At 42.1% G+C, this 26,941-nt stretch overlaps 1 protein-coding gene across 1 annotated transcript in view; it reads left to right on the forward strand.

The window, feature by feature from the left end:
• The window catches only part of LOC109637289 (protein kinase C-binding protein NELL1), a 191,444-nt gene extending 164,818 nt beyond the window's left edge, over nt 1-26,626 (forward strand). The window contains exons 15-20 of the mRNA XM_020099541.2: nt 2,385-2,480; nt 11,211-11,351; nt 16,953-17,146; nt 20,367-20,543; nt 20,870-21,094; nt 22,999-26,626. Of these exons, the coding sequence (XP_019955100.2) occupies nt 2,385-2,480; nt 11,211-11,351; nt 16,953-17,146; nt 20,367-20,543; nt 20,870-21,094; nt 22,999-23,049 (884 nt within the window). The 3' untranslated portion in view covers nt 23,050-26,626. The remainder of the gene's footprint in view (nt 1-2,384; nt 2,481-11,210; nt 11,352-16,952; nt 17,147-20,366; nt 20,544-20,869; nt 21,095-22,998) is intronic.
• Nucleotides 26,627-26,941: the final 315 nt, after the last annotated feature.

The raw sequence follows: 26,941 nt of genomic DNA on the forward strand, positions 1-26,941 counted from the left end.
AACTTGCTCAATTAAGTCTGCCCTCTTTTTTAGTTTAATCCTCTTCTTCGCTTTAAGCACTGAGTAACTACTTTTTTCTCGCCGACTCTTCGCTCCTTCTTTTGTTCCTCGGACGACATTCATCCCGCAACCTGCCCCTCCTCCTTCGTCTCAGCCCCCCGTTGATGCATCGCGCCCTCAGAACAAATCACAGGCACTTTCACGGCTAGTCTGCTTCCAGGACAAAGGCAGTGAGGCAGTCGTACGCACGCGCTCATCCACGTGTTCGTGATGTGACAAACGAGACAAAGCAAACGAGCAAAAAGTTATGACTGACTATCATAGAACAACGACGCCTGGTCATTGGATTGGATTTTACTCCCATTGATCCAGATTTGACCTTTGACCTGTTCTGTTTTTATGATTATCCAGACAAGTGACCTCTAGTGGCAGGGTCCAGAATGAATGTTCCCTTTCATAGCTAAACAAAAATAACATGCCTGTATAACGCTGATGTGCATTCACCCGACACTGAACTAGGAACACACACACATCTGCTTATTCATGCAACTATCCAATAAGCTAATTATGTGGCATAAAACCATGCAGCTTCAGGTCAGGAGCTTCACATCAAACCATGAGGAAAAATGTGATCTCAGTGATTTTGATGGGGGCGGAGACGGTGGTGTAACGGTGCAGAGAATGTTTTCTTGGCACATTTTGGGTCCTTCAGCAGCAACAAATCATTGTTTGAATGCCGCAGCCCGAGTATTGTTGCTGACCATGTGCATCCCTTTATGGCCACAATTTACGATCTTCTAATGGCTACTTGCAGCTTCGTAATGCGTCATATTTCAAAGCAAAAGCCGCCTCAAATGAGTTTCATGAACACGACAACGAGTTCGGTGAACTTCAGTGGCCTCTCTGAGTCACGATCTGAATCCAATAGAGCACCACTGGGATTTGGAGATTTGCAGCTTAAACGCGCAGCTAAGAAATGTGCACAAATGTCAACATGGAGCAGAATCTCAATGTAAAGTCTCAACGTCTTTATGGAATTCATGCCAACAAGAAATGAGACTATTTTGAGATTAAAGGGAGACCCAGTATTTCTGGCGTTCCTAATAAATTGCTCACCAAGATAATATAGTGTCTCAGGGTTTTGTTTGAATGTAAATAAAGATGGACGATACGATCTACTTCCCTCCACTGTCCAGAAATGAAGCCCACATTAAGACAAATGCTGCCATCTTGTATATTTGGAGCCGGAGTCTGATCGAGTCACACAATCAACCAATCGAGAGTCAGCATCAAATGAGAAATTAAGAACTCTAGGTTTTAATTAATTATGTGATGCTTTGATAACAAATCAAAATATAAACCAATCACAACATACGGTGTTAAAATCTCTATATGAGGCAGAGGATGTCACACCTTGTTAAATGAGACAAATTGTGATTTGTGAATATGAGCTCTATATAAAGAATTTGATTGACTGACAATCGTTCAGATCTTTTTGATTAGATCAGAAGCAATGAAACCTTTTTTTCTTCCTGTCAATGCTGCAAGCCCAGTTCGTGACGGTATACATTTGCACTGTGGGAAACAATGAGTCACGTATTGAGGATATAATAAAATGTCACTTGATATTCACACAGTACTTCTAAATGGCATATTGACTATTTAGTGGGATATAAGGTGATTAGTGAGCGATTTGGACACTGATGACATTGCAACTCTTGTATCCAGGCAACAGAGAACGTCTGAAAAGTATGTTTCACAGTTGCATCACCTCTTCTGTGTTCCTCTAAAAATATGTATTTGTGAAACTTCTAAAAACAAAATAAAGCAGGCGGCATTATTACGGCCTGCGTCCCCTCAAGACACTTTTACCCATCAAGACTTTTTATCTGCATCTCCCTGAAACTTTTACAGCCCCACGGAGCTGCTGTCCTCTAGATGACAAGCGCCTGAAAGACAGATTTCACTTGAGACACTTCCAATAAACCAAAATGAATTTTAAGGAGGACAGGTTACGGCTCTCAGCTCCATACGAGGTGAAGTCAGGTCATAAAACTGGAACAAAAGTGGCTCTCTGAGATGCACAATGTGGCCGTTTCACATCTTGTGATAATATTTTGTCGGATTTCTTCCAGCGTCCTGAGCCCACGCACACACATTCATTAACCCGTGTGAATGACAAAACAGTGCAAGTGTTTCCTCACAGAACTATTCCACTGTTTTAAATCATAGTCGTGGGAACCACTTTGTTGCTTGTAATGTCTTCGGGAGACGTTAAACTGCAGGAATTCAAAGACCCGTTTGTGCTGCTGCTGCTGCTGTTGTGACATTTAGTACACGAAGATAAACTTAAGCTCACCGAATGATTCTCTTTCTCTTTCCAGCCTTCTGTGAAGAGGGATGCAGGAGCGGAGGAATCTGTGTGTCCCCCAACACGTGCGTCTGTCCCTCGGGATTTACAGGACGCCGCTGCGAGACGGGTAAGACCACACTTGACCTCTCAGTTTTCCTGTTTGTTCGCAATTACAGCTCGAGCTTCGTATACATACAGCGCACACACACACACACACACACACACACACACACACACGAAGACACACACACCAAGTTTCAGAGATGACATCAGAGAGGAATTCTCATCAGGTTGGTCTGACGACTCGGTAGCTGCCCTTTGTTATTCTCTCCTTCTTTTCTCCCTCTCTCTCACTTACACTATCTTTTACACACACACACACACGCACATTCACACACACACACACACACACACACACACACACACACACACACACACACATTCACACTCCATCTCTAAAGCACTGTGTTTAAATTGGACACTGCAGCAATTGAGGATCCCAGGAGAGCTGTAGAAAACGACAGCTAATTCTTCTCTCCTCGCCTCCTCCTCTCTCCTCCCTCTTTCCCCTCCTTCTCTTTCTCTCTCTCTCTCTTCTCTCCTCTTCCAGTTTCTTCCCCACCTTCCTCCGCTCTGTTGTGCTTTTCTTCCTCCCTTCTCCTTTGTTCATCTTCTCCTCCTCTCCTCTCCTCTCCTTTCCTTTCCCCACCTTCCTCCGCTCTGTTGTGCTTTTCTTCCTCTCTTCTCCTTTGTTCATCTTCTCCTCCTCTCCTCTCTTCTCCTTTCCTTTCCTTTTCAACCTCCCCTGCTTCTACCCTTTCCCTCGGCTCCTCGTCTTTTTTCTGCTCGTTCATCACCTCTTTTCATCCCTCGTTTCTCTCCTCTCTCCTCTGTTATTAAACCTCCTGTCTCTGCGGCCTCATTCTTGCAGAAGTGATCAACCGGCTCTCGCAGGTCGGCCGCTCACAGCGTGTTGCCACAGCTCCCACTTAGGTTTGAGAGTACATACATGTGCTTGTTACTGGAAACATGGGCTCTACATGTAGACACAACGGTGGCGACACCAGGCAGCTGTTCTGAGCCCTATAAGCCTCTGCTAACAATCTGAGTGCAGGAAGATTGTACATGTGTGTTCTGCTGCAGTCCCCCTGTGATCGTTTCCTTTCTTTCTAAGTCTGTGTTGTCTGTGGATAACACGCTAGTGAACACAGTGGAGACCAGATGATATCAAGAATCCGTGTTTAGTGTGTGTGTGAGTGTGTGCGTGTGTGAAAACGTTCCCCTATAGGGTGTCACTTTTTATTCTAAATCCGAAATCCATTTCAACGTGGTGGACAAATCTCTTATTCGAACTGTAACAACCTTTTGAATTAAAAAAAAAAAAAAAACAGTTTAGAAGTTCAGCAGAGCTTGTTTCCTCATGACCCAGCAGGGGGCGCTCAGGATCACCTTGACCTATTGCCAGTCAAGTTAGATTCTTACGTTGTTTTGATGCAAAAATGGAGGATGCTAGCAAGTAAAGCCGTCCTGAGCGAAGTATTTTGTCTTCTACACTATCGAAAAAATCTGTTTGCTTTAATAGTATGAGCTCATTTATGCTGCTCTTAAGCACAAAAAGAGATAACGTCAGATAAAGGAAAATTTGCCCAACTTAGAACTTTATATCGCATATCTTGAATAAGTAGAAACATACATACTGCATGAGTAAGAATAATATTGATAATATACTTTATCATGGATACTTTATATGTTTTCATGGCATAAAATGCAGCTCAGTTTTAAAGTTTTTCCCCGAACAACAGAAGTTTAAAATAATACATTAAGTTAAAACAATAATGAATGATTATTGAAACACTAAAACAAATGTTTATTTTTATACATACAGCTGATTTGTCCATGTTTGTCGCTGCATTCGAGGGAAATTCACATCTCTTTTTTTAAAACATGATCGGTAAGTTTACAGTTCATTAATAGGAATGAGTATATTTACATTCCTCAAACGTTAGACAACATGAAGAGTCATTCAGGCCCCTCTGTAGTTAAATTATACACTTTCAGAACTTGTTGTGTTAATACATTTTTTAACTTAATTCAGAAATACTCTGAGGTTTGAAAGTTAATCAGTTGCAATCGCTGTGTAACACATTTCATTAAAGCTGGCAATCAACCAAGGGCTAATTAACCTCCCATCACATATCTATCAATTAATTAACGTGGCGTGCAAAACCTCAGTGCTGCTCCCTGCAGATGAAATTTATATCCAAGCGGTATCGTTTCGCCACCGCAGCAGCTCGGCACAGATTTCCACATTTGCGCTCGTGATTTAAATTCCGATGACTAACAAAATGCAAGATGGGTCTGAATAATTGCATCTGCAAAACGATTATGTTGCTTCTCTTTGAAGCACTTCAGAGACGAGGGCGAGAGGAGGAAAGATTATGTAAAGAAGAAAACAGGTTGGAAGTGAGAAGCAGAAGAAGTAAAGAAAGCAGCAGCTCATAGGAACCAAAATATGGACGAACACCTCTCCTCCCCATGGCCCTATATATATATATATATATATTTTAAATAAATACCATCATAATAAAAACCATGTACAGAATCTTATGATAATAATAGTCCGTGTTAAATTGTTGTGATTCCTGTGTCTACCTGAGTGTGTCTGTCTGTCGCTGTCTGTCTCTTGTGTAAATATGTCTCTCTCTTCTGTCTTCACTTCCGTCTGCCTCCCTGCTGCTCTGCCCTCCTGTAAAAACACATCACTCCTCTCCTCTGCACACTGGAGCTCAGAGCTCGGCTCAGTTAACAGCCTCTGAATAAAAAGACACAGAGTTGATCTGCTCGTCTTCTCTCACGTTGATCCAGTCTTTCTCTTCATGGCCGTCATGGATCCACTGGTGGAACTTCTTGATTTAATTTCTGAAAAGGATTTTCTTCAAGATCAAAAGCTGAACTCCATTACACTGATGGAGTTTTTTCATTGTTTTTCTTTCGACCTTTTATTTTACTTGTACATTTATATTTATTGTCATATTACTTTTATGCGTTCAAGTTTTTCATGTGACACACCTTTATATTTATTCATTGAATTTGAACACTACCTTGTTTTCCGACCATACTGTGGTTGTCTGGCCCCCTTTGCATCCTGCATTTTGTCATTTCTCTTATATTTACTTTTCAAAACTCTTTTTAAAAAGTGCTATAAGAGTAAAGGACTCTGGTGGAAGTATGCAATCTATTGTGTCATTTTAGTTTCTCTCCTTTTATCAAATCTGCTCCAAACCCCCCCCTTCCATCACGATGCAAGAAAATTGGTTCTGTAATTCTTGCGTAATCCAAATAAAAATGAAAACATAACCACTTTGGCAAAGGTAAAAATGAACAATGTCCAAAACAAATCTCTCAAGAAGTAAATGAAAGTGAGAGCTGGTGTCTGATTTCTCCTCATTAGCACTTGGCTGTGGTCTGTGGTCACTGTAGCGCCTCGTTTAGTCGAGCCGGCTGTTCATTTTTGACGGTTCACAGACTGTCAGCAACAAACAAAACCCCGGTAACTCTTCCTGTCTGACGCAAATTACAGTAAACGCAGCGTGAGACATGTCCTGTGACGTTGTTTCAGTAGAGGCCAGATAAGTGTAATTTAAGCTCAGCGGTCCAGAGGATTCTCCGAAGAGCTTAGAGAAATATCCTGCGTGTGGATTAATCCTCGTTTCCTTACTAAGCTAAAAAGTCGCAGAACCTCACAAGTCCGAGCTGTCGCAGTCTTCACGTGTCCCGATGGTGAAAGTGAAGCCGGAGGAGAAACTGTACTTTTCGTTTGCATCGTAATGGAGGGAAACAGAGAGAACTGTGAAATGCTGTCTGGCTGCTTTCCTTCCTGTGGCTGTAATGAAGATTGATGGAGTGAGTGTGTGTATTTTGTGTGTATGTGTGTGTATGTACTCATATTGTACCTCATAGCGCAGGAAGGTCACCTATCCACTTCACTGCCACAGACGGAGAGGATGAATGGCTCTTCACACACAAACTCACACTTGTACACACACACACACACCAGTTAACAAACAGCTTTATACGACTATTGAGCAATAGGAGTTATTGACTGTGTGTGTGAATGAAATGAGCTTTTATTGCGTCTAAATAAAAAGGTCGTACTAGGTGGGTGAGGGATGATGTTTTAAATAACATGCGCTCTCCAATATCAGCAGATTCGGAGTCCCGGTGGAATCAGGTATTTCTGTGCAGCTGTGAATTATCGCCGCTCTCACGTCTTCTAATTGCTGTTTAATTTGAAATTAACTTTCTTGCTGCGGACAAGGAGACGCTTAATTGTTGTCGTCGTGACCTCTAGTGTCTCCATCAGTTTGATCGATATATTCCAACGTAATGACGTCTGTAAGAATTTCACAGCACCTGCACATGATCGCTCTACTCTCCTCTCGGTTAATATGAGTTTAGACTTTATTTAACATGTTACAACAGTATAAGAGAAAAACTAAACTACTAGTTGAGGCGAGCTGGTGACGTAGCTTTAGAACGCTTTCACACATGTTAAAATAAAAGGTGTGAAAAGGGCCTCGGATCACCAGGTGGTCTCAGCTTGGATCAAACTGATGGTTCACTTCATTGTTTTGGAAAGTTCACCGGATTGGCCAACGCTCACAGAATTGTTTGAAATCTTTTTCTCTGACAATTTAATGTTTGAGCATCGAGGACGATGATTTGGTGAATTTGAACCAGTGTATAATACTAAGATGCTGGTAGTATATCTATGTAACGTTTGCACTCTCTTGTGTACAACAACTCACAGCGTGTACTTTTCTTCTCGCACATGAAATACATGCCTATGACATCATCGAACCGCCTGCTCTCCCCACGGATTATCTCAGGTAAACATCTTAATCCTACGCCCACAATAATATCACGATATGAAGGTGGCAATGAAATAAAAAAAAAATTCCCTTCCAAACCACAGATTAACACGACAACGTCAGACACACGTCCATCTGCAAATCAATCAATGTTGAGTATAGGTCGACACAGCCAGCGCAGGTGATGACGGCGGGACGACAAAATTAGCCGGAAAGACGTCTTAGTCCTGATTTTCAACTTTACTGATCCCGTTTTTTGGAGTTGAAAAGTCAATTCGTGATTCACAGACACCACAATGTAGTTCATTAAATACGAGCCGGACGGTGTCTGAATCTTTAGAAACCAGACTTTAAGACTCTTATAATGTATAAAGAAGAATTTAATGTTACACACAGATTACATCTAAATAACAATGCATCTGAACGTGCAGTTTTATTGTTCCCTTAATGTTTCGCTCAGTCCAACACCTTCATTTTATAAAAAGCTCTGTGCCAAATAAAATTGCTAAATATGGAAGCTAGTGAGTTTACTGATGAAAGACAAAACTGTGTGTGTGTGTGCGCGTGTGTGTGTGTGTGTGTGTGCATGTGTGTCAAATGGAATAATAAGTTACAGACAAGGTCGATGAGCTTTGATGAGCGCTTTGAACGATGATGAAATCGAGCTGGAAAACCGGTGGAAAGGTTTTCTACTCGTGTTTCAACTGTAATGCTGATGTAAAATCTGTAGATCTCATCCAAACAATGCAGTTCAGTCTCATTTTTGTTCTGTTAATAAAAACCTATGTTGTCAATATTAACTTTCAGCTTCACTCATAAGAGTTGTAGCTGTTGGGGAAAAAACAGTAAAAGGATAAGTTAAGGTAAACTTCAGACGAGGTGTTTCATATATATATATAAATATAATGTTCCTTTATTTCTCAGCTGAACTTCCTGCTTGTTTCAGGGACACTTCAGCTTCAAATGTCACACCAGCATTAAGGTTTCATTTACGTTGAATGGAATCGATGAGCTGGCTGAATTTTTTGCAAAAAAAGGAAAAATGAAGCGGTTCTTTCATGGAGAGTTCAACATAAAAGCACTTGAATCACGCCGTTCATCGACCGCAGTCTTTAAAGAGGAACGAGAGGGAACATCAGAGTCTGCAGTAAAAGATGCATCACCGTATTCCCCATAGGACGTAACTAAATGTCCTCATCATCAGCCGTGTGCGGTCAGGTGACTTTGGAAAAAAAACGTCTTGGTTGGTGGAAACGCAGGTGAACAAAAGTTTCTGGGACTAAAAGCTTCCAGATACTTTCGAAGTCTATAGCATCTGAATGATTTCACTGCTCAGAACAGATTTAATGATCTGTGACTGCAGCGTATTCACCTCCACATGACTGACAGCTGCTGTGATCCCATGGCAGGGTATCGAACATCTCAGAGTGGACAGGAGTGGTTTAAACTGGGTTACATCCTCTGCTCAGGCCACGTCCATCTGAAACACAGCAACTGTCAACGATACACAACTGTTACCGTGTTTGAAGTTTGGTGATTATATCCTGAACGGTTATGACCCTGTCGCGGTGATGAAACTCGTCCACAGACAGACGCCTTCCGCACTTGTTCAGATCCACGAGGTGATAAACATTAGCAGCCCCGCATGTCACGGCCGGTGATCGCCCTCACGCACCCTTGAAGCTGAAAGTTTGGGGTTTAATTTCATAGTCAGTAGTCAAATACAGAGAGAGAGGAAACAGGAAAACAGGCAGAGAACTAAATGACGTTGATCTTATTTTCACAAACAAAAGAATCAGAGAAAACGAGAGAAAACCTGTAAAAAGTAAAGCATCAGAACATTTTATACATTAAAGTCTAATCTATCTCGACGAAGGAAACGTGTCACGATGCTAATTCTCCCTGAACATTGCACATCATTTGCAACTGTGACAGCTGACAAACCAATACTTCCAGCAACAGTGAGACTTGCGGCAGACAGGCGACGCTCTGTAGGTTGGATAAAGTGATGGTCACAGGGTGCCGTGTGTCAGAGCTGCTGGCAGTTACAGTGATTGATAACTCCCGCTGTTTGCTAACAAATACCAAAGCTTTGCACTCACGAACTGCTAAATAAATCTGTTATAACAAAGGTAGCATGATAAGTGAGTTGTCGTTTTCAATTTCTGCTCATTGCACTTTCTCCCCGATGCTCCTCGTATTGCGACAGCGTATGCCTCAAAGTGAATTCCATATATTGCTTGAATTGTTCAGATACAAGTCTCATTTATTTCTCTGCAGTCTCAAGAGCCATGTGTAATTGAATTGTTATATTTTGATATTAAATCATTGTCTGGGTTTGTGCCTCGGTGCTATTGTTCTCCATAAACATGTGAGAATGAAGGACAAAGTACAAAAACATTCTCATCTACTATTTTTTTAAAAGACACAATTTTTCCTTCATGGCACTGGGACCGAAGTGATTTGGTCGTGTTTCATCCCGGTTGTGTGATCACGTCCTTGTAAACTGGTGCAGGATGAAAACATTCGTTTGTTGATTTTGTCTTTTCGGACCATAATTGTTCGTTTTTACAGCCGAACAAAGTGACACTTTAAAAAAAAAAAAAAAAATCCTGTTAAACCCAATTACAGGTTGTGATTATTAGGGGACTTTAATACAGCACTTTCCCACCATGCATCCTGCACTGCAACCTTTTCTTTCTCCGCCGTTAAGCTAGCAGAGGTGGATTTGGCCACGCCCTGACTCCACGCACTATAGATGAAGCACTGAGCTGGTTAAAAATGAGCCCATGCCCTCGTGCTCCCACACAGCGGTGCTCTTTTGTTGAAGGGTTAGCTGCTCTCACCCGCCAGTCACCTTTAATCTTTAGAGACTGACAGAGGACGGCCCTCCCAGCAGCTGTCACGTCTTATTACCCACAGTGCACCAGTCCGACGGCACAGCCACAACACACACTGCTAAATCTGACCCAGTGTCCCTCTTATCTGGACACAGACAAATGTGTGTGTGTGTGTGTGTGTGTGTGTGTGTGTGTGTGTGTGTGTGTGTGTGTGTGTGTGTGTGTGTGTGTGTGTGTGTGTGTGTGTGCGTGTGTGTGTGTGTGTGTTCAGGTTTTACCTGTGGCTTCACAACAGAGCTGCAGCAGCACACGAACAGCATGTGAGACCAGAAGCCCAGTTTGTGTTGTTGTTGCTTTGATGGCAAATGGAATTGCTCTCACAGCGTCCGCTCTATAAATAGAAATATTTTATACGGTGGAGAGAACTGCTGTGAGTTTAAAGCTTTAATTTCCGCCCATGGAAACCCACTAATGGAACATAAAGCAGAAAAAGCCTGCTGATCGAGCTCTGAACGCACTTTCTCCTGATTGTTTGCAGCAGATGTGGGAGTTTCCTTCCTCAGCAGCACAGGTGTACACACATGACGGTTAATTAGCACCTCCTCCCCCTGTTTGCTGTGGTTTGCATTTGGTCCACGGGTGATTGAAGAAATGAAGGTCACGCTTTAACCATCGGAGGGGTGTGTGTGTGTGTGTGTGTGTGTGTGTGTGTGTGTGTGTGGTTCAGGTCTTACACCTGAGAGAGCTGCAGATGAGAGAGAGAGAGAGATATGCAGGGTTGCATCCTACATAATGGATGAGAGGGATTTGAGCGAGCAGAGACCCAACACCTCCGGGTCTGTGTATGCGCACCACACGCCTGAGACAAAGCTAGCTTAGCAAAAAACGCTAGAATGAGCGAGAGTAAGAAATGGAGACGTGGGAAACATGGGAAACGACTGCGCTGCCGAGCGGTGTGATTTTATAAAACACTTTGATTCTCGCTGTGGCCGGCGTGCTCGCCGTCTAACGTGCCGCTGACCCCGCTCTGCTGTTGTGGCGGCAAAAAGGGGACACGACTGTGCTGAAGTTTCAGGTTCATTTTGGTTCCCAGGGAAACAAACATAATGCCGACCGATACTGATTCTCTGCTGTTTGTGTCCTCAGATATCGATGAGTGTGCAGAGGGGCTGATTGAGTGCCACAACCACTCCCGCTGTGTCAACCTGCCCGGCTGGTACCACTGTGAATGCAGAAGTGGTTTCCATGACAATGGCTCCTACCTGCTTGATGGAAGCTCCTGCATTGGTGAGAGAAACACAGAACTGAAAACATCCTTATCGCTGCCGGAGAGTCTCTCAGCCTCTAAGCTACTTTGCGCTCTTTTCCTTCCCTCTCTTTCTCCCTCCGCCCAATTACTCAGGAATTCAGCTGTCATTCCCTCACTTCCCCTCCACGTCTTTCTTCTCCTCCGTGATCACTCCATCACCTCCATTTGCCTCGTTTGTACTGTCAGAGAGTCTTGCATGTGGACTGCGACGGGTGCATGTGTGTGTTTGCTCTAATGTGCCATCAAGTAGACGTACTCGGAAACTAATCAGAGGTCCTCTCACCTTCGTAATGTGGATGATGACTCTAGGATTTATTAAATGTTCACTTTCTTGACTAACTGACGAAAAGAATTGAACCATTTAACGATATTCAACATTTTTAGATGCACCTGTGGACTGCAATTGTAATTTCAAACTAATTTCCATATATTTTTCCGATTGGTGCTAATTGTGTTAATGTGCCTCTGCGTGAATCTAATTAATTACACATTCACAGATTCACGCAACCACGTTTTAAACAGAAGTATTTTCCCACTTCTCTGTTTTTTCTTGTGAAAGAAAGAAATGAGTTTCAGCAGCGTTTACTCCGGCGCAGCTGCTGCGACTGTCACTCCCACACCCAGACATTTGTTCTGCTGCTGTCAGATGAAAGTTTCAGGAGGCTGCGAAAAGCTGGAATCGACTTCAACTGCGTCTTGCACTTGCCAAATGGACCCGTTTTAAATAGTTTGATGAGTCTGTTTGATCTGATTTGAGCTCTTTGAAAATTGACGATGTTCTGCTTCTCATCCTGATGCTGCGACCAGATGGGATTCACTGAAGTCATAGACAATATCCTGATGAATGTTTCACACGTAAATGTTGTGTAGTTATTCCATTTAATTTAAACCAAGAGAGGAAAGTGTTAGAAAACGAGGATCTTGATGTCCTGATGTTTTAACTCGGTCAGGTCCAGTTCGGGAACAGAGAGAAAGAAACCTTCTTCTCTTTTTCATCCTGAGATATTTGAATTCTTTTCAGTTTTGCGTCCGTCGTGTTAGTAACAGCATCGGCACACCCGCTCGCTCGCGGTAAAATCTCCAGATGTTTTCCTGATGCGTTCTCGAACGGACTCACCAGGGAATTCTCCGGTTTCACTCGGGGGCTGGCAGGAAAAACTCCGGAGCCTCTGACTCAGTGATTTTTCGTTCCCACATCAAGCCCCTCTGGATAATTTCAGGAGAATATCCGTGGTTCGGTTCATGTCTGAAAGCAGCTTTATAGCAAGAACAGACGTTTAGTGGAGTGGGAATGAGAGATGAAAAAACTATCTGCTGGGGATAAATTCAAAAAATCTGCCCCCCCCCCCCCCCCCCCCCGGCTATGAAAGGTTTGTAGCTTCCTGCTCTCGTCAGCTTTCATTGACAGCAGGTGTAATTGACTACAATCGTCTCCAGAGTCACGGTACAGAATCAGAACTTCCCTGCAGCCTGATCCACTTCTCTGCTGTGGTCAGCCATTTCTTAAATTCATAGTTTCTCCACAACGGAGGTAAACACATTACATATCTGTGTCCTTTCCGTGAGTGTTAAATGTTAAAGTCGACAGTTTTGCTTTATTCCATACACCAGCTTCTACTGCACCTCAGTCAAGTGTAAAAGCATCTTTGATAGTGTCTCTGCTCCGTGTTAATTGACGATGTGCGAACAACACAGGGATGGAAATGCACTTGAGACAGGCAGACAGCACAGCCTCATATTTCCACTAAAACAAATCCTAAGAATGATTGAAGAGACGTAAAATCATTCGTCCACACGTGACTCACATGTGCAGCACATGACAGAAGTTACTCATCCAATTGGACGTTAACATCGTTCATGTAACAATATCTGATTAAAAACATAACTTAGATTATATGATGAGTGAAATCACTTATTGTGTATTTCATTATATTTATGTTTAATTCAATCCCATTTATTCCATATACTTTGTAGAGTGTGTAGTGTGTGTCTGTGTGTGTTGTGTACTTGTACTCTTTATCTAGACAAGTGCATGTAGCAGTGACAGTGTATCTGCCACCTTCTCTCCTCCCTCTATGCAGCATTAGGCTGGAAGCCAACATGGGAAATAAGTACGAATGACAGTTTAACAGGAGATTTTCTTTCCCGGCCTCCACGATATCCGTCACGAGTCAAATAAAACGGAAAAGGCAGCATTTTGTTGTAAAAATCCAGGCACAGAGTTGCAGCTCCAGCCGCTTAAACAAATGGTCGTGCAGGAGTCGTGTCAGAGAGAACGAGGGAAGAGATTTAGTGAGACAGGAGAGGATGAAGGTCTGTGTATATGTACTGTATACCAGTAATTGTGGGTATAATTACATCTGTCAAAGGAAGAGGTTTGGTGCTTGGGTCAGGTTCAGAAATGATTTGCTGCAGTGAAACGCCTGGACAGCAGAAATCACTCTTATTGAAGCTTGATGCATTATTGTGTTTTTTTGTTCTCATCCTTTTTGTGTGTTTTCTGTTCGCTTGATTTCGTCCATTAGCCTCCACTCCGACATCAACAGAAGCAGTTTTTCTCCCTTCACCGTGTATTTTATAAATCACTTCAGTCAAATCGCTTTACAGTGCAGTTTTAAATTTAAGTTTTAATTGAAGGCACCATTATGAAATGCCATTATTCGAGCATGGAAAAGTTAGCATTGCCAGACTAGGGTACATATAAAGCTTGTGCAAGGTATGCATCACCTCTCCAATGCGTTTTATTTGTGTTGCAAAGCCCCATTCACTAGCAACAACCACACCATCAACCAGATTTCACAGTTTGTTGGTGATTTTGGAAAAGAGAAGAGAGGATGAATGAAATTTTCCTGAAACTCTGCTGGATATCTTCGATTGTAACATGTGAACTCGGTCTTTGAATGTTGTTGTGCATCAACACAACACATTAATTTTTCTTACAATACTGTATGTGTTACATCATAATAATATTCACGTTTGATAATTAAGTTCTGTCTTGTTGCAGTTAGCTACGCTGCGATGCAATACACGCTACTGTATTCAGTTGCATTGCATATTGTGAAAAGAGCAGCTGCAAACAGCTGCTCTTTTCTTTATTGCTGCATTCACTGCGTCTGAAAACATGTTTATTATGCCTGGTGCTTTAGGGAGAGACAGGTGGCTTTAATAAACAGATTGTGCATAAAGATGAGGATAATACACCACAAACTCCCACTGTCTCTCTGCACGACAGAGTGTGTATCATTTTCTCTCTCTCCCCGAGATGTACATGACCTTTCCATATGTGCTGCCTGCAGACAAACCAAGGAAATATCATTTAAACTCTCAAATACTGAGCTTTCTGGTGCCTTCTAATTACCAACATCTGTCAGAGGGATTTATTTGTTCACTTTGTCTGTGTGTATGTTTTTTATGAACACAAACGCATGTTGTTTTTGTACATGCACTGCAGGATTAGTGCGTTCATATTTACAACAGCGCATGTAGGTGCGAGGGAAAGTTTTTCATATTGTTGCTTGTGTTCGGCTGAGTTCTCCTGGGGCTTTTGTGTTTGGTTGTATGACGGTCGCTCACAGTTGACGTGTAAAGACTTGGCTTCATCTGTGAGCGGCAGCAGCAGCAGCTCGTGGCTGCGGTGAATGTAGCATGAAGAGCATTAATCCTTCACCAGCAGAGGAACAGTATGTCTGACTGGATGATGGGGATTTCATTTAGCGTATGCAAATAGTCTTTCGAAGGCACAATAAATTCTTGGCTGAGATGATTTCCTCTCACTGTATCCTGCATCACCACAGACATGATGTGGAAATCAAGCTTCGCAGACCCGTCGGCAGTCTCCATAGTTTCTCCATCTCAGCCGGCTGTGTATAAAGTAATAGACTTGTCGACCATGTTGCTCTCTACGTGAGAGCGCAGTCAGAGTTAAACAAACAAAAACATGAATTCCATTTGATTTTTTTTTTCATTATTTAGTTTGGTTTTTCTTCTTCCCTGGCGTTGTTCACCCAGCACGCTGCCAGTGTGGCGTGGGTGCGATCGATGTCTGCAGGCAGGAGAGCAGAGCTGCTGTCGAAGGGACTTTGGTCTTTTTTTTTCTTTCTTCTCTGTGAACAGTTCACATTCAGTGTGGATAAAAAGTTAAATGTCATGGATTGATGAAGAGGGAGGGACGGACCGTGGCTACCTGGTTTCCTGTTCTGCCCTGATAGAGATGAGCAACAGAAAGGCGCTGACTGAGCAGATAACCATGTTTGCAGACTGAGAGAGACAACACAATATTATTATTCACTGTCAAAACCTGAAATATACTGTTGCCTTCAGTATATCTCATATTGCAGTATTTGTTTGGCACTACACAACAATAGAGACATCTTCTTACACTCAACTGACCACGACAACCTGAAATATATACTAATACATCAACTGAAATATTTATTTATGCTTGTTCTTATTCGTGCACATTGAAGTCGTGCATATGATATTACAAATATTACACTTACACTGCAAACTCTCCGAGAGCAGAGAAGGTGATGAACACTGTGGGAGGACAGTTTTAACCTCTGAACCACAATGAATGTGTAAAGAGCCATTAAATCCACTTTATTTTCCAATACGAGATGCATTAGATAATATGTGATCCTCAACACAATGTAGTAAGAATAAAAATGTGGGTAAAAATAGAAATAGTGTATACAACAATGTAGAAATAATAAAGTGTGTGCAATATAAAGATATGGATCAAGGTTGTGTAATTGTGAACTTTGTTCATTCTCTACTTTGTGGTTATTTACTGAGAAATGTGTATTTATATTGCCAGTATATACACAATCATTTAACAATACTCATTATCTATCGATGGCTTTTCATCTTGCACATTGGTCCAGAGTTGTAACTAAACTTTAACTGAGACATGAGCTAATCACGGTCTTGTTAAAAATGATGTGTAGTCACGCTCATAGATTCCGTGGACTGGTTTCTAAAGAGGTTGCTGCTGGGAAGTTTGGTTTAGTGCATGTGGATTCAAGAATCATCACAAAGAAAATTGCTGAATTCAAAACAAGTGTCAAGCGTAAAAATTCCACGTCTTCATGAAACTGTAGCCGGTCAGAGGACGTCAGTTGCGTCGCCGGTTTTTCACGGCCGAGAAAATGTTTAATAATATCACAAAATAAAGTTTTATTCTAACACAATCTTATAAAAGATAAATATTCTACTGAGGGATATTCTTGTTTTAGAAGTGTGAAATTCTGCTCAATTATTGTGTAAAATGGGCAAAATAATAATTTTTAATTGGGACCAAAAGTGTTGAGCTTTAATACTCAGGCATTTGTCACACTAACAAAGTAATTTAAGCAAACATGTTTTGTATTTCCAAACTAATGAAATTACTGTGATTCTAAGAGAGAGAAATATAAAACAGAAGGGAAACTTCGTCACTTAAATAAAGAACGACAACAATGCGTTTGCTTGTTTGCTGTTGTGTTGAACCTCCTGCTTCAAGACGGACAGGACTGTGAAACACACAGTTTCATTCCTCTTACAAACGGCTAATCGGCGGTAATTTGCTCTTTGTCTTCCAGACGTTGACGAGTGCAGTTTGCAGACGCACACCTGCTGGAACGACAGCGTGTGCGTGAACCTCCCGGGAGGCTACGACTGCGTGTGCACGTCCGGGCCGGGCTGCAGCGGCGACTGTCCACAGGAGGAAGGAATCAGACGCAACGGAGAAGACTGGAAACCGAGCTTCGACCGCTGCGCTATCTGCTCCTGCAAGGTAAAGACGAGGGAACATCCACGTGTCACGTATAAATATCATGCCCTGTATAACTGAGCTGTTTACGAAGGGTAGAAAAAAAACTACAAAAGTAAAGCCAAATAATCTGAATTGACCTTTAATGGCTTTCTGCAGTATAGGTTAAAAAACTACCTTCTCCATGTTAGTGGACGGGACTTTGAGCTACTAAAAAGTCAACGTTTACGATGGTTTCTGTCATTCTAAATAGTTCTTATCACACTGATGCATGTTCACATCTATTTTTCCACTAAGTTTCTTTTTATATGATGTATTTGATGCTATAAAAATGGGGTGAAATGCCACGATCGACTGGCGCGTGATTGGTCGAGCCTGTGGATCGGTGAGACGCGGTCACTGCTCCACACGCCGTCCATCGTTATTTACAATCTATGATGTGTATGTGAAAACAATATGTTTGACATGCATACGCAAATATGTTTTAATTTACAAAATTTAACTTCCGTGTTTTAAAAATGTTGTAAATTGTCGACTTCTCCAAACATAAAGTTAGATTTTAGGTGGAGAATCACTCGAAGAGACACGAGAGACAGAAAACTGAAATTCTATCAGGATCAAATTATTTTTCCTGTATGGAATATGGAATACATTTCATGTTCTAGAAAACCCATTAACAGTGAGGAGCCAGGTTAACTTTACAGCCTTCAATATACTCACTGTTGTGACACCACTCTCACACACACACACACACACACACACACACACACACACACACACACTCGTAATTGACTGTCGGCGGTTGACGTTGCTGACATCACTATGAATAATTATCAACCAAACACAAAAATATCAGCGGTTCCCGAGAGAATAAATAAGCATCACACAGCGTCGACTCGAGCAGGAGAAAAACACACCTCGGTGCTCCCGTCTGTTTGTTATTAGCCGGTTTTACAGTCTGGCAAATATTTGTGTCAGTTTATCAACTCGTGTCTGTGCTCGAGACTCGGAATGAGCTGGTGAGTTGTGTCTGTGAGTGAGACGTTGATCAGATTTGTCTTTTCGAAGGTGAGTGAGATTAACGGGAAACAGACACAGAGGATTTTATTGAATGGAACGAGTGTAACATTTTACTTCAACACTTAAAAATGTCCAAGTTACTTTAAACTTTACGTTTCTCAGTCGTATTGTCTGGAAACTGTGCAAATTGTTTCGAACCTGCTGGTTTGGTGATTAAAGACCTTTACAGATGAGCACGGCATCTTTTCAACAGCAGAAGAATAATTATTTTTTACTTCTTTTTTTCTACCATTATTTCGAACACACAACTTGAATATGTTTGTTCAGAAAGCTAGAGTAAAATAAATCATAACTTTAAACTAAATGTTGGTGTGGATCAAAGAATCTTTTCCCAGAGAATTATTTATGGCTCTTTTTGGTGGATTTTTATTTGTGTGTGAAATTTGGTGCAGATCCACATGAAGATGCAGATCTAGTGACTTTAAATGTGGTTTCATAAGGAGACCGTTCACATTGCTCCTCTTGTTCATTTGTGTGTTGCCAACCGACACATTTTTAAAGATGAACAATTTTCTTTTGTCAGTGTAGAAAGGATTTTTAGCTTTTTCCAAAAGTGGCTCCACGCGCAACAAAAGACTCTGAAATAAACGACTTTGAAGATAAAAACTACTTTAAGGTCTGTGCCCGAAAGCAAGTCGAATCATAAAAATAAATAATAATTATATTCATAATAATAAAAATACGTAGTCATCAGATTCATCATCACTGCACAGTCGTCATCAAAGTTGTCATAAAACTGCAGTAATGATGTCGTTTTAGAAAACACAACAGTGCAGCATTGGCATGCAGACCTGTTCTTACTCCTGCCATTAAAATGAACTGTCTGTCATCGTATATATCCTGCCACCGCGCTACAATTGGCAGTAATTTACCAGCAAGTCCAGGGCCGGAACTGTAAAGACCAAGGCCATGGATATTGGCACCCTGGGACTCTGCGGTTACTGTAGCAGGACAATATGCATCAATAAAAAATTGGCTCTGAATTGCCCTTTTAATGGTATGCAGAATGATTTTATGGCCCCCATACATTTTCTAACAGCCATTTTATGTAACATTTTTACATCTCCATTACGCCGTGGTCCCCAGGCCAGACAGTGCTGGCTGTGCTGAGTAATACGGCCCATAAAGTTTTCTCCGGGTGCAGACGGAGAGCCAGGGAAACGGTGACAGGAGAAACTCACGGAGACGTCAGACTCCTCCGCAATTTGACTTTGTATTCCAGCACGGGTTCCAAACGTCTGGCGTTTCTTTGCTTCAGTCACAGCGCCGATAAACTGCAGTTAGAAAATGGAGGGTTGCTAGAGTTGTTTACCAGCCTTGAGGGAGCTGCCTGAACATGCACAAATGCGAACAGCTTAGGTTTGAGGTTTGAGATACTCGTAGCGATCGTATTCCACAGTCTCGGATCTTTAAATCCTGATATTGTGCTTTTTATATTGAGTTTAAATTACATCACTTTTTTAGCAAAAAAAAAAAAATCCAGGACTGAATATGTGATTATTGATCTCTTTATTTTCTTCTCCACTTTGTAGAAGCAAATAAACAACAGGTTAATAAATTCAGTGTCATATGAAATTCTTACCCTGAGCATCCAGCAGCAAACATACAGAGAAACCAGGTCGGCTTTATATTTCATTTCAGTTTTTGATGAGAAACAGAATATTGAGTGTTTCCTCTCGTGCAGTCAGTGGCCTGTTGACCTTTACGGTGTGTTCAAGTGCAACTTTTAACATCGGACAACATGTCATTTACACTAATGGGAAAGATTCAAGAAAGATTTCAAGCTGTATTTCTTCACATTAGTGTCTTTAAAAGTTCCTTATTTTATTTTTTACATCTATCACACTCGTTCTGAGGCCCCTAGTTTTATGTTGTGTTGGAAGAATCTCTTTACTGTCAAATAGATTCATATTTTATGTATCTTTATTTTTAGTCTTTTGATCCTTGTTTCATGTTATATCATCACAGTAAAAACAATCCATAGAGAGGCGCAGTGTTTTCTTGGTGTTTGTCCCGAACTCGTCCAAAACAAATGCGAATGGTGTCTGGACGGAGGTTTTTACGACGGGTGAAAACGCTAAATCAGCGAAAAAAGTTCCTTGCAGGAGCTTTAAATCTCACAGTACGTCAGTGCTCCCTGACCGCCGTGGCCTCTGTTTTGCAGGACGGGCAGACGTACTGCAGACGGAGACCCTGCGACTGCGGCGACCCAGATGAGGATTTGTTCTGCTGTCCCAGCTGCGACAACCGGCCCAGCAGTCAGTGTCTGGACCAGAGCGGACGCACACTGTACCGCAGCGGAGCGTCCTGGATGTACGGCTGCCAGCAGTGCCGCTGCATGGTTTGTACACACACACACACACACACACACACACATTCGAACAAAGCAATGAAAGCTGACCTTCATTGGAAATCCCAGATGGGGTGAAACAGGGCTGTTAGAAGGAGCCGGGGACATAAAAGAAAACAAATGAAATCTGGTCAACATGCAGCTCAGAGCTTTGCTGCTCGGCCGTGTGTGGAAGGCTCAGATAATTACCACCTCTCTAATTAGAGACGAGGCAACAGATCAGTGTGTGAGCTACATCTGCAGCTGGTTCACACATCAGGTAACATTTCCTACTGCTCTCACTCTTCCTTCCCGCTACGTTCTCTGTGCCTGTGCAGGAGGGGGAGGTGGACTGCTGGCCTCTGGTTTGCCCCGTGTTGATGTGCGAGTACACGGCGGTGGCGGAGGGCGAGTGTTGCCCGCGCTGCGTCACAGACCCCTGCCTGGCTGACAACCTGTCATACGACATCCGGCAGACGTGCCAGGACCCTGCAGGCTTCGTCCGCCTCAGTGGGGACACATGGCATATGCCCAACTCACCCTGCACCACCTGCAAGTGCAAGGTAGGCCAAACGCAACAGCAGCCACAGTGGAGGTTTGATTCAGTTTCATTCAAACACTTGTTTGGCTCATTTAGTGCCCATCAAAAAAAATAATAATCGAGGACATATAAACTCTATATCCGGCCTCCTCCATGTAAGTGGCTGGGACAAATTAAAAGTAAAAGGTTACGTATGATTTCTGTCATTTTAGGTAGATGTCTTACGTTTTTCTTACGTGTTTATGTTTCTGATAATTTTGGTTTTAATTAGTTACGTGATGTTAACAAAAGTGGGGGTGGAGACTAGTAACGTCATCGACACAAGATGGCAGAAGAAGTTTACAGTCTAAGGTTCATCCCTGCAACTACACAACTGTAGTTTGTGATATAAAACTCTCGAGAAGTTCCAGACCCACTTCGTGTTTATGTCGGTTTTAAATTCCCTCACCATCTTAATGGTGTATCCGAGCTGTAGCTGATGGAGCATCTTCTTGGAGCTGGTAATGGGAAGCTAATGTGAGCTGCAGGATATGTAACGTCGTGCTGTTCTGACACACAAAAATCAGATGATGTAACAACAAAATATGCAGATCAACGTTTCAGGAACATGTCACCATCGCTCAGATCATCTCCACACATTCAGGAGAAAATAATCTGCTGCCGCACGTCAGTGGAACTCAGCCTGAAGCCCGATTCAACCAATTCATTCCTGTTGAATATGTAAAGCTGTAAAAACAGGTCACAGATATATAGTTTTATTTAAAAACAAGGCTCAACATTGTTCTGCAATCACGAGGAACTGCAGGTTTAAGTAAACATCACTCGAACAAGAATTATCAGTGAATTTATGTATTTGTTCAGCAGCAGATTGAAATGTCACAGCAGGACTCAAACTGAACTGTGCCTACTTTGTTCATGGTGATGAGGGAACATAACGCTGTCAATTGCATGTTTTTCCAAAATTTGCCGACAAAGAGGAATCACAAACAATCTAATTTGGGTTCGGACATTTTCTGACACGGCAGAAAATTTGTTGTTTGGATCAAATACTGTCACAACAACAAGAACATGTCTGGAACAGTCAGAGGTGGAGCTGCAGGAGCCAGGACACGACCACAAGCTCTCAAATATCTTCGTCTTCGTCAGCCTCTTCCTACTCGTTCGGCTCCTCCGGTCACACAGAGATATTTGTATTCTTCCAGTTTTGCATTGCATTGCTTGCTGTTTATTGTTTATTTTCCTGCGGCATTCTCACATTTGGACATTTTATGGACCTTTTACTTGGAGGCTGGCAGAAAAACAACTGACTTTGATATTTGTGTTGTCACGGACATTTCAGGAAAAAATGTCTGGACACAATCTATATTCTTTAACTTGGCATGTCCCATTAAATCCGTTAGAACCCCTCCTTCCTGGTCGTCACTATCCTCCTTCTTCCTGTTGACCACAGATGTATCTTTACCCTGCAGGTAGTTTATTTGCGGAGCTTTTGAGGTATTGTCCTCGGAGACCCTTTTCATCAGGGACTATTTGTCAGTTCCAGTGGGAAGCGTGGCACAGCAACACTGAGCTCTGCTGATTAACCACACGGACCTTGTCTGCGAAAAGACACATTTCTCTTCAATTTCTCAAATTTGTCAGCGCTCAGAGCCGAGTGTCCTAAATTCTGTTCACTTCCAGTGCGCCGGAGTGGCAGCATAAATCTCCGGGCTGCATTTCTCAAAAGCAAAGCGGACAATCCTGAAAATGACTCGAAAACACTAGTGGTCGGGGAAAAACACAGAATGTTGTGTAATCTGTGTAAACTGAGTCCTACATACTGTATTTTAGGCTCTGGAACGTATCTTAACATTCAACTCGTAGTGAAACACCATTAATCTAACTTCATGTTTCTTCTCTCCTGTCTTTTCTTGCTACGCTGCTCAGAACGGGAACGTCTGCTGCTCAGTGGATCTCGACTGCCTTCAGAACAACTGAATCTTTCTTCCTCCTGTTCTGCTCCTCCTCCTCCTCTCACTATGGGACTGCCACACCCCCCTCCTCCATCTGACGACTCTCCCCTCTGATTCATAAGACAGACTCACGCACACACACGTGCATGCCGGTGTGAGCACAGAAAATACAAACACACACTGGACGAACTGGGGCACTGAGGCTGTGCTTCTGTACCCTCAACAAGCTGTGTGTGTCCGTGTGTGTGTGTGTGTGTGTGTGCAGGGCTCAGGAGAAGACTGAAGCCAGGTTGCTCTCACATCAGCCACTGTGTTGTTCATGTGTCTTTGTGTTTCCATTTCAATGTGTCCTACGTCAAAACAAAAACCAGAGACGAGTAGCTCAGAGTCACAACTTGTCTTTTCCTCTTGTTTGTTTGTCAGCAGGATAACGCAAAGTGAATTTTTCAATTTTGGATCTGAACAAAAGGGGCATATCCAGAATTTTATATAACTTTCTTTAACATTGTGAGATGTGAGGTGTTTGGTACAGATGTCCCAGGGAATACTTAATGGATCTTGATTGAGAAACATCTGGCATATTTAAGGAACTGATATCTATGAGTGTGTGCAATTAAGTGCGGCTTGATTGAATTCAAGGGGAAGTCTAGTTTGGAGGAGGTTTCACAGCTGTTTCTGCTTCTGCGCTCGCTCACCACATGAAGTATATTAGTGCAAAAGCAAAGGAAGATACCTACACAGAACTTTTACATTATTCTCAGAAGAAGACTTGAGTCTGTGGGAAACAGGTGGAAAATATGAATCTATTCAACTAAACCTTTACTTTTCAGTGCATCTGTTGTATTGTAGTTCTCTAAGCAAACCTGCAAAGGAATAAACTGAGATCAGCTTCTCTATTCATACTGTTTAAAAACTCTGTGATGGCTATTTGCTGCTCCCAATTCAGACACTGCCTCCTATCACATCCGTATTTCTGGATATTTCATAAAAACGGGTCTTTTTAAAGAATCCTACGACATTGTGAGTTCTGCCGAAGAGTCACAGCCGCGTCGCGTCACCTTATCCGACATGAATGCTGCATGCTCATTTGCTGAGAGAATCCATCTTGTCGTGTTTGAGAAAGTGCAGATCACACAGAGACAAAGAAGAGAAAATGAGAGAATGTGGATAATTAAAGCCGTGTCAGGCAGGGCTGGGTTTATATGCCAGGAGGTCACCAAGTGTCAGACGTGTTTACAGACGCTGCGGCTTATTAAGGCCGGAGAGTCTGAAGGTTTTCCTGCTACAGTTCACATGATGCTGCCCTGACATCCTGTCCTCTCCTTCACACCGCCCACCGTTATCTTCAAGTTCTTCTTGAGAGTGCTCAAGTTTCTCTCAAGTGCTCGTTATCACCTTGAGTGTCCGTCACTGAGAGAATCTCTATCACGGGCCTTGAGCACAAACTTTGAAAACTAGTTGTAGCTACGAATTGTACTTCAACCAGGAAATGACCTCAAATTAAAAATCTAACTAAAAAACCACTCAACAGTATAAATATTAATAAACGACATTAACTCCACAGCTGCAACGAACAGAGAAAACAATACGTCGGGTTTGGTGTTGACGTTCAACTCTAAAGCTATAGTACCAACTTCATGAATGTTTCCTGTTCTAAGACAAAAGCCCATCGTGTGCAATCCCACAATGCATTTCTGTCAGAGCTAAAAACACGATGCACATGTAGAACACAAAGGTACGACGCTGGGGATGAACAGTATCCACTGATATTACAACATCCGGCTGAAGGCAGGAAATGAAGGCAGCAGTGGATGAGTAACTTAACGTCATATTTAAAACCCCAAAATATCAAAGTAGTGATAGTAAATAAAAAATAAATATACTTCCATCATTAATCCTCACCGTTTTACTTCTTCGGAAGACACGTACCCTTAATATAATGGCCGAGATACCTATTAACACAACTATGAAAGATATACTATCTCTGACGAGATTTCAAAAGGAGTCAAGAAACTAAATAAGCATAAAAGCAGAATTAGTGAACAACGAACCACGACTACAGAGACACGTGTAACAAGGTCATTGTTGTGATATCATTTGTTCCAGTGGAGGAGCAGTACACCTCATCTTCATCTGTAAAATGAGAGCAATACAACAATCGTTTTTTTTCAAAGTGTAAAGAAAAGAGCATTCTGTTTGGAACCAGCATCAGGGAAGTTAAGAGTAAACGTCTCCACCGGTTCCCTCCTCCTCCTCAGCCTCCATTATTAAATGTCGCACCGGCTCGTCTCTCTGATCCTTCACAGAAACACATACAGCCGAGCCCTCTCAGCGCAGAGCGCCCTGTGAGATGCTGATTGTTCGGCAGCGATGTGCGATGATCTCTCCGCCGTCTTTGGTTTTCAGTACATCTGTTTGTGTCTCGTCTGAGCGTCTGCCCCCCTCCCCCCTCCTCCATTATCACAATGACACACACACACACACACACACAGACACACACACCTGACCCACAAAAAAGTGCTGTAAATGCTATCTGTACCCATAAACGTTTGACACAGCAATCGAAGGCAGACATTTGTACAAACGATCACTGAGAACAAGGTTTTCAGATTGCTCTGTTGTTTGATTTGATATGAAATACGACGACTGTAAAACACTTTGCAAGTCTGTGTGTAAATGTTTTTACATACTGATGATAAAATTATACAGTTTTTTAATTATCATTGTGTTCATGAATAATGTGTTAATTTTAGTGGACTACTATTCTTTTTGTTTGGCTGTAAATACTGTGTAAAGTGAAGGGTTCTGTAAAGACAGTAAGACTAATGTGAATAATTCTCACTACCACAGCTTCTTAGGATACGAGCATTGCAAGTCGAGTATGAGAGAGATGCAACATTTCTATTGTTTTTACTATTTTATTTTTCTATTCTTGCCTTAACCCTTTCAGTATCTGCCATAGTTTAATGTCTCCTCACTGTTTTATGACAACACGATGGATTTGATAAGTTCGTGTGTACATGTACAGATCTCTGATCCCTCGCTTAAAAGCATCAACAGCAGTGGATTCTGGGGAAAAAAAATCGCCTCGGCAAACTGACGGGAGCTGGAACAGACTGTTCGCAAGCCTTTTTCTTTATTTTCTTTTTTTTCTCCACCTCCACTGAAAGTGAACTGAACAATCTCCTCACGAGAAAAAAAGACAAAATAGAACTATGTACACATGTAAAGGAAAAGAAAAAATCTAATGTTGTTCTCGATTCAGTTCCGACTAAAAAAAAAAAAAACAAGCCATCTTGTTTCTCATCTAATGTCTGACTTTTTAAAAAGCAACGGTTTTGGACCGTCTTGATCCTGATGTGCTCGTTCATGTTTTTTGATAGAGGACCACGGCGGAGAAAGCCCCCCCACCCCACCCCACCCCACCCCACCCCCTCCCAGGTCTGTTCATCGTTTCCTCTCCAGTTCAGAGTGACCGACTTAATTGTACTCAAAGGGTTAAGTGTCATTTGACTTGAAGACTGTGTCGTGATAAGAGTTTGCTGTAAAAAAAAAAAAAAAAAAAAAACTTCAGTTAATAAATATTTTAGTTGTTTACTTTATTTGCTGTGAGTATTTGGCTTCACTTCGATGTTTGCTAGTAGTAGCGTCACAACCATCAGGTGGCCGACACACAGACTGTTTCTCATCTGTTTGCCTATTTCCATCCATCCAATATCAATATCGCTTACGCATCACTAGGCCACGCGTATTTGCTCATATTAAATATTTTATTTTACAGAAAAATGCCTGGAAAGACAAAAGTTTTACTTAAAATCTTTCTTGGAGTGCCCGCAAAGATTTCCTGCTAACACCAGTGCCCCCTGTGTGGAGGCGCGAGTTCCCACATTCCCTCTTCCCATCTCTCGCTTGTGCTT

Source organism: Paralichthys olivaceus, chromosome 1 (assembly GCF_024713975.1).
Source record: "Paralichthys olivaceus isolate ysfri-2021 chromosome 1, ASM2471397v2, whole genome shotgun sequence".
In the NCBI taxonomy this organism is placed as follows: domain Eukaryota; kingdom Metazoa; phylum Chordata; class Actinopteri; order Pleuronectiformes; family Paralichthyidae; genus Paralichthys; species Paralichthys olivaceus.